The 9,099-nt window shown below is 32.2% G+C and overlaps 1 protein-coding gene across 1 annotated transcript; it reads left to right on the forward strand.

The window, feature by feature from the left end:
• Positions 1-875: 875 nt before the first annotated feature.
• On the forward strand, positions 876-8,720 carry LOC107360061 (apicoplast pyruvate carrier 1). Its single transcript, XM_015926681.3, has 9 exons — positions 876-2,993; positions 4,471-4,597; positions 4,662-4,789; positions 5,207-5,345; positions 5,435-5,602; positions 6,089-6,211; positions 6,314-6,523; positions 7,778-7,877; positions 8,226-8,720. The coding sequence occupies exons 1-9, from the start codon at positions 2,731-2,733 to the stop codon at positions 8,444-8,446; spliced, it is 1,479 nt and encodes a 492-aa protein (XP_015782167.1). The 5' UTR covers positions 876-2,730; the 3' UTR covers positions 8,447-8,720.
• The last annotated feature ends 379 nt before the right edge of the window (positions 8,721-9,099 follow it).

The following is a 9,099-nucleotide window of genomic DNA, read 5'->3' on the forward strand; positions in this document are numbered from 1 at the left end:
GATCAGGAAAAATTCATTCCATTTTTCCAATGGTATGAGTTATATACATGTCACTAACACTATTGGGTCAGAAAAATTTTGCGATTTCTGAAAATCACCTTTAAATGTCAATTAGAGGTCAAATAAAGAATTGACCGTGAATAACCTTGAGCACTTGAATTTATCGTTGTGCAATCTGAATAAGCTTATGGTTCAAGTCTGAAGTCTGTAGCATCAACCGTTCGTGAGTTATGCCTGTATGAAGGCGTAAAATGTAAAAAACGTCCAGTAAAAGTTACTTTATTTATTACATATTTTGTTTCATGTGTTTGGATCTTTTCGTAGTTTAGTTTTATCGTTATCATCCATGGACAAGAAGAGCAGAAGGTGATTTTCATCAGACTATTTTGGTTTTCATATTCATCCATATCAGATGCAACCGGTGAAGCATTCGACACTTAGTAGTTTAGTACTAGGTTAAACAACACCAGTGAGATGAAGCGGCTAAGGATAAGAGTTATTCAGTTAAAGGAGGATAAAATTGAACGAAGGTAAGATTTTCAAGAGATTTTTCTATTTTCCAAGAACTAATGAATTTAATTTTTATATTCCATCTCTCAGGAACAACAACAGCAACTGCTTTATGGTATACTTCACATGTATGTGTAATAACGAGCATGATACCAACCAGGAAGAATCGTTTTAAAGTTTACTTCATGTTCATTGGTTTTCAACATTCAAGATATTTTTAGTCCAAATGCGGAGTGTACAGTTAACCTGGCTAAACGTCGTTGTTTGTTTGAGTTAATGGAAAACGCTAAACTAAATAGTCTAGCTCTTTGGTTCTTCACATGTTTCTCATTTTAAAACGTTTACAAACCTTTTAATCATCATACCTAGACTTGTGCTATGAATGAGAATATTCACTTTCATTTTTCAGGTTTTTCAATCAAAGTTACAACTTTATTCGCAAAAAATGTCGATAGCGTAATATTTTTGTGTTTAAAATGTTTTTTCGCTTAAACAATTGGCGAAACCATGAATTAGGAATATACCTAACCAAGTCATGCAGTAACCTTGCAAAACCTCTAGCCTGGTGGTTAGAGGTTTTGATAAGACTGCTAACTTTCATATGTTGTGTGCATCTTGGGGCAGCGTTAGAATCTCGCAAGCTATGTACAGTAAATGCTCACTCAGGACTAAGCCCCCTGGACTATCCTATCCTCCCTTCCTGCTGAATCCCCAGCTAAGCTGAATAAAGTCTAGCGCCTTTAGGTCGGTAAAACACCTAGGTAGCAAGAAGTAGACGACGGTTTAAAAGCTGTCGCAGCTGGCTGGTGTACGTGCGAAAAACCTGCAATAACCGAGGATTATTGTATCGCTTTCAAACGGAAAATGTGATGTTTTTATTTAATTTCAAAGTTTTTAATTGAATAAAAATCATCAGGTTTAATGATTCACTCGATAACGCTTAGATAAGAAACGTTAGACATCGTTACAAAATGATATTGACTTTCAAGTCTAAACGATGCAACGTCGTTAATCTTGACCTAATAATGATTAAATTGAAACGATAAAGTAAGGAAAAGGTTGAAATAATCAACTTCCTCACTGAACATTGAATCTCTTCCTTCTCCTTGATTCCAAAATCTCCTCCTAAATATTATTCTCTTATTATCATAACTATCACCAATTATCATCATCATCATGATAATCATCATTATTATATGGCTAAAAGGCTGATTTCCAATTCATTTGAAATTTAATTTTTCTTCTTCTTCTTTCTCATACAATTTCAACTTTTTGTAAAACTTTTCAAAACACTTTTACCACTTAACTCGATCTAACAATATAAAAATATCTCTCAAATGCTATTAATAAAATTGTAACACCCAACTATTGGAATGCTAACACATTATTATCCACCCTTTAACGTGCACATGAACACACATATAAATAAATGTCCCAAAGGCTTTCATTGATCCCATGTGTGCTAACAATAGATAAAGTTTTTCTCAATCGCCTCCTCATGAACCCACAAAGTTGAGTGACAAAAATTGATTTCCCATTGCAATCACCATCAATGTTGAAATGAAACTTTACACATTCACTTATCCATCAGTCAATCACTGTTTTTTACTCTCCATTCAATAAGTTTACAAGTTTTGTTCAAGTGCACTTTTTTTGCCACACAATTCAACGTTTACGGTTTTTCCTCGTTTCATTTATTTTCTCAATGGTTTATCAACAATTTATAACACGATTAATTTGCTTCAACTCACACTTATGACTTTATTTAACTTTTGTTTTTAATCCTTCATCATCATTATCATCATCAGTGTCAAATTGAAAGGCTCTTAATTTTTTTTGTTGTTTTTTTTCACTTTAACCGTTACTTTAAAGTCTTGCACTAATCGTGATTGATTTGATTGCAACCTTTTCAAACTAATTTCAGTTTCTCTTCTCGTCTTTTCCAACATCATTACTATCATCGACAAAGAGTTAGAGAAGCAACCAATTTTACCACCCAAAACTAGGAATCAACGAAAGAAAAAGAAGAAGAATGAAATGAGAAAATTCTGCACCTCAATTGCTGCATTTTCGAGTTGAATCTTTTCTATCCAATCTCATTATCTTTAAATATCATCATTATTGTTGGTCAACTGCAACAATTGTTGGGTCATTCCAAGTTTTTCATTGTTACAATCTCATCACTTGTTTCTTCGTCTCTGATATAATCGTTCAAAACCAATGGCTGAAATGAAGGGAATCCTCGCAGTCATTGGAACTGCAATCATTTACTTTTCAATCGGACTTTACTTCAGCTCGGGCAATACAGCCATCTATCTAACTTCATACCTTCGTGCCAAGTCAACCTCAACCGCAACCCTCTCCGACTCGGTTTGGTTTCTCTATGCAGTCGGCCTGTCAGCCTTGCTACTTCCCTTTGGAGGCTGGTTAGACTCCAAGATTGGGTCGAGAGCAGTTTGCATTATCGGTGGTTTACTGCAAAGGTAAGCTTCTTCAGTCATCAACAATTGAAGTGAACATTGAAACCAAATTAGGCCAACTGCATAACAGAGTATAAATTAACCTTCACTTTTTTTGTCTTTTCACATAACTTAAGGTCAATCAAGTAGAATTGAAAAATTGTTGACTAAATTAGCCGCCGGTAATCATTTATTCAACCATTAGTATTCATTTGAATGAAACTTGACCAACCCATAAACATTATCATTTCTACTCTTTCCTATCAAAACCATCATCATCTTGACCATCTTCATCATTTCCCTCATTCCCATCATTATCAGACTCATCTTTACTAGCTTCTTCTCTTGACCAGTAAAACTCAATTTATAGCCTCAATATTTACCATTTTTGTATTCATATAATTGACTAGATAAGTCAGTTTACCTTAACATCATCAATCAGTTTTATTTATTTATTTTCACTCTTCTCTTAGTTAGGATAAAAATGAATCCAATCGATATACAGTACAGTCTAATGATAATAAATAAAAAGGCCACAAAAATCGAGGCATTGATCTACAGGTTAATAGGAGCTAATAACATTACCTTCTAATATTACAACAATTTACTTGATTTACAAGGTTTCAACTAAGGTTAAACAAAGTTAATTTAAGCTAATGAAAGTGAAAGATTTTTTTCTTCTATTGACCATCAACTTGACCATTGAAATATTTTTTCAATCAATATTTTTTTTACAAAAGTTTTGATCAAATAAAATCAAAAGTAAAGTCAAACGATTTCAAAACAGATTGAAGATTCGATCGATACTTAATTAGGGTTCATCTTCATCTTTAATCAGTTCAACATCAATAATCAACAAATATCAGGGTCTAAAGCAAATTACCGATCGATTAATGATAATGAGTTTCGTTTGAAAAAGCTTTAGATTCGAGGAAAATAGAGAAAATTTTGTTCGCTGAAAATGATGATTAGCTAATTAAAGCAAATTGGAACCATCTGTTAATTGCTTGTTTACATTGCATTTCGAGTTTTCAGATTTTTGTTCAACCTTTTAGTTCGACTTTTTTTGTTTCCATTTTTTGATTGATAAAACATTTTCAAAATGAAATAATCAATTGAATTACATGAAAGTGATTGAATCACAGTCTCATGGTTGTCAATCTTGATTATAAGTTGCAAGCTAATTTCATTTCCTATTTAATGGACAATTGTAAAGTGAAAAGATAAACTTTTAGGTTTCAAGGTTAATCTCGATACTTACCATAACTTGACCTTGATTAATCTAAATATGCCAAAATTGTATCGACAATTAAAGGTCAAAACTATCGAAGGCAGCAAAACTGTTGGACAAAAGTGTAAAGTAAAACCTTTTTTCCCTGACATTTAGTGACATCTACTGTGACAATAGATAGTCAATTCGACCAGATTGTTAGTAAAAGTTATTGACGAAATTGAGTGTTCGTTTTTTTATCGATAATCGCTTTTTTCTTATTCATTTCAGTGCTGGAATTTTCGCAACTTATTTTGCTCTGAATCACAGTTTTATTCTGGTGTTAATATGTTATGGTGGAAGTTTCCTGTTGAGTTGTGGAGTTGCTTATACAGCTCCTTTGGTTGAGATTAACAAGGTAAAGTTGAGATGAAAAGAGTTTGAGAAACAATTTTAACTTTATTTTCACTTTACATTTAAAGTGGTTTCCCGAAAAGAAGGGTCTTGTAACGGGAATCGCCTGTGCATCGATGGCCTTTGCACCAACCGCTTGGACGCCTTTGATCACAGCCTATGTAAACCCATTAAATATACCGGCAGATATGAAAGGGTAAGTAAAGTTTTCAGTCAACTTTAACCAGCAAAAATTAGATCGAAATCAACGATTGTTTTCAATCGGAACGTTTCAATGTTTGAATTTAAATCGATGAGAAAAATAGAAACAGAAAGTAAATTTTGTATCAAATTTTGACGATTTTCTTGAAACCATCAAACTATTACGCTCGCTTATTTCAAAGTTTTGCTTACACGAGAAAACTTTAATTTTGAGCGACAAGAATTTTGGTGAAAGTTCGGAAAATTGCAAATCGACATTAAACATTGATAAAAGATTAGATCAATTTATATCTCATAAGGTTTTGGACTTTTTGTCTTGATCGAACCAAATTTGTGTAAAGAAAAGTTTTCTCGGTCAACTATTCCATATTGATTAGTATTATAATCATCATTCATTTATAACCTTCTACAGGTACTTTACCGATACGCTTGTTTTAGAGCGAACCAAAGATTCTCTAATTGTTCAAGGTTTGGTTACGTTGTTTTTATTTTCAATTGGCACAGCCTTACTTTTCCCTGCTCCATCAGCTGAAGACTTGGATTCAGTTAAGGTAAAGTTTTGCTTAATAATTCATAATGATCGCATTACATGAAAGCAAAGTAATTTTAAAAATGGTTTCTTTACTTGTTATAAAATCAGAAACAACAGAAAGCCTCTGGCAATGGTGAGACTGGAAAAGTGGTTAAATTGAGATTCGCAGATGGCCTTACTCCGTCCCAAGCGATCAAGACTTTTGAATTTATAATTTTATCCATCAAAATTATGCTCACTGAACTAGTATTTTTTTACCTCCTCTTTGTTTACAAGGTGAGACTCATTACCGACTTCAACCCTTTTCATTTGACAATCAAAAGTACAGCCAATCTATTTTTATCATAGCATTCCATACACAACAATTAAAGCAACACTTTTCAACGTGCGAACAAAACTCGTTGAAATTTCCTTCTCAAAATCCAATTACAATAGTCGATTAATTTGCTAAAAATAAACTTCTTAAGATTAATATTCCAATAATTATCCAATTGCGATAATCACATCCAAGGTAACCCTTAACAATTAAAGTTTATAAATAGTTGAACAACACTCAAGGTTTCCACTAAAGAATTGATCGTTCAAATTTCCAATCATGATTGGACTCGAAAAGAATCAAAAGACGAACATTTTTGTTACACTTATTTTTCTGGGCATTTAATTTCCCTCTTGACTCGATTAAAACTTTTCAATGTAAACTTGTCCATTGAATGAAGGTCAACTTTTAATTTGCTTTTCTTTTTTTTCGATCAATTTGATTAGCCATTTGGTCAAACTTTTATCAAAAATGACCTTATGCTTTCAGCCATTGGAGCTTGTGCTGGTCTATCAAACTGCTTTTGCCGTCTATTGATGGGCTACATTAAAGATATACTCAGCTACAAGGTAAAGAGTCATTTTACAATCAATCAAATTTTCTTCTTCTTTTCAACCATTTAATCAAACATGTTAATGTTACTCTTTCATCTGAATTGATTGATAAAACAGGCTTGCTGTATACCATTAAGTGCAATGTCGACCGTTTTGATTGCCAGTTTACCGTTTAGCTCAATGGCTCATCCACTTGTCTATTCAATCACAGTAGTTGCTGCTGTTGGTATCATTGGCTCTCAGTATGCTCTTATGCCATCGGCCGTTACCGATACTTTTGGGGAAAAATATGCAAGCATGAATATTGGACTTGTTTACATGTCAACTGTAAGTTTACCGAAAACTGCTAACTTGAAAAGCATGAAAAGTCTTTTGATGGAAAGGGATATTTCAATTAACATGTATCTGAATCTCTCTAAAAAATATACAGTTGGGCCATTGATCACAAAAAAGATGCAAAACTTGAGATTTCAAATCTCATGATGGCCACTAATTTCATAGAAGTCTTTGCAGGAAACTTTTAGATTATTGCTTCTACAACCATGACTAGGAGTGTTGAATTTATACCGAAAAGTTAAAAAAACTTAATATCTCAACTTAATTGAGTCGAGGTTGAAATTTATCCAGACCGCTGAAAATTTAAAGCACAATTTAAGATATTTCAGTGAATAATTACGACTTTTCTACAAAATTTGTACATTTTCGCAAACCATTTTGTAAATTGAGAACAGTGACCTGCATTGATATATTTCAATCAAAATTTCAAATTCATTGGCCGATAGATATTTAGGATGTTTAGGCTTAGCTGTGTCTTTAGTTTTATCAACAAAACACTCGATTTGGCTGAGGTCAAACTAAAGAAAGCGACGAGAGCACTGAAAAAGATTAGAGAGCTCAGCTGTTTATTCCTAGTATTTGCCTTAGAAATGGGAGAAGTCATGAAAGTTTGTTCATTCTGCATCTTCTCATTTCTCATGCATCAGATTGATTTACATTCTTGGCTATCATAAGAACAGAGAGAATAAGCATCCAAAAAGACCTAAAAAAGTCTCGGTGCAGCATTGGAAAAACATTTAAAAAATTCCTAGCTTCATGTCCAAACTCTGTTTTATTATATTTTTTTCTAATACAAATAATTCGTGCATGATATTGTAGTTATATCAAAATTAGAAACTATTAAAATCTGGCCAATTCGTAATCAAAATAATGATCAAGACTAGTTTTAGTCCAGATGCAGTAGCGCAATCTTTGCTTCAACTGAGCAGTTGATACGACAGAGTCTTTTTACTCCAAATTCATTATATTTTATTTTAGCGCTGAATAATATTAATTTTATTTCACTTCGTATCTTCACTTAAGCTACAGTAAACTGTGTTTGATCAAAGATCGAGATATTTCTGTTTATTGATCTTGAATTTTCATAAAACCATCAACATGATTCACCTGCAATGAAAGTGAAGGAAATTTTTTACAACTTTTCTCACTTATTCACAATCAGTAAATATAATAGATTAGATCAGTGTGAATATCTTTCCAAGTAAACAATCAATTTAATAATTTTCTTTCAACCACAACTTACAGGTTATTGCCGATGTTGGTGGAGCCTTGGGATCGCAATATTTAACCGAATCTCTTGGTTGGACTGGAATGATTTATGCCATTAGCTTTTGTTCATTCTTAGGTAATTACAAATGCAAAATATCAGTCTAAATCATATTGAACAGTTTGTCCCCAATTGCTCAGAAACTTAATCGGAAATCATGAAAATTTCAATTGGACTTGTTGGTTTCATTAATTGGTTTTAGACTTTTCATTACTTTCGTTTCATTTCCTTTTTTATTGGTTCATCAATTGATTGTGATTATATTTTAATACTTTCAAAGACGTCATTCATTCCATGAGATGAACACATGAAATGTTTACTCTATCTGATCAAGAAATGATTTTTCCTCATAATTCATTAGTCAATCTTGTTTTGAATTGAGAAATGTTTGAAATTAATTTTCTTTTCTTTCTTCCTTTTCAACAGATTTCATAGCAACTTTTGCCCTTCCAGCTGATCCTGGTCAACGGCTTAAGGATAAACTCAATGCCGATAAAATTGTTACTGAAATTTTACCTGCATATCAAATGAATAGGAATAAAGGTGTTAAAGGATCAACTCCAATCGTACTTCCAGAAGCTTATTTAATGAGAAAAGAAAGCAATCCAACAAAGACTTCATTAAACGGGAAACAATTAAATTGTTGATTCAACATTTATTGTTCATTGATTATCTCATCTTTATCTTCATCTTCATGATTATCACAATTGTTGAGCAACAATCAAAATAAGGCTGATTCAATTTTACCGCACTATTGGTGTATCACTGTTACATCGGTAGATGGCAAAAGGAGCATCATTCAGCTGATTCAAACTGCTTACCAAAAACAATTTATTTTCAATTGTATCAATCAACTTAATTTATATTTTTCAACTCTTTAAATGATTTAATTGAATTAAATTTATGATTGTCTAATCTTAATTATTGTCGAGTTTATTATCAATCAATTGTGTATTCAATTTGGGTTGTTTTGCTTAAAATGGCTGCGTTTAACGTTTTTACTCTGCACAAAATGGTTTGTATTATTTCAATTCTAACTATTATTAGTGATTAAGCAACAGTGAATATCCTTGAATCTTAATTATTTTTAGATTTCAAATTTTCATGCTATTCTAGATCAGACTTTTTGAAACATTGGATGTTTGGGAATTTAATGGTTTCATTACAAGAAGTTTACTCTATCGAATAATTTAAGGTAAAGTACGTTTTGAATAAGTGTTGATTTTTTCAGACTTTATATCAATTTTAATTTTCCTATTCATCTTTTTTTTCTAGAAAAACCACAATTAAAGTACGCCAT

The sequence above is a fragment of the Tetranychus urticae genome, chromosome 3, assembly GCF_039701765.1.
Source record: "Tetranychus urticae isolate SD_2017Ah chromosome 3, NJAU_TeUrti_SD_1.0, whole genome shotgun sequence".
In the NCBI taxonomy this organism is placed as follows: Eukaryota; Metazoa; Arthropoda; class Arachnida; order Trombidiformes; family Tetranychidae; genus Tetranychus; species Tetranychus urticae.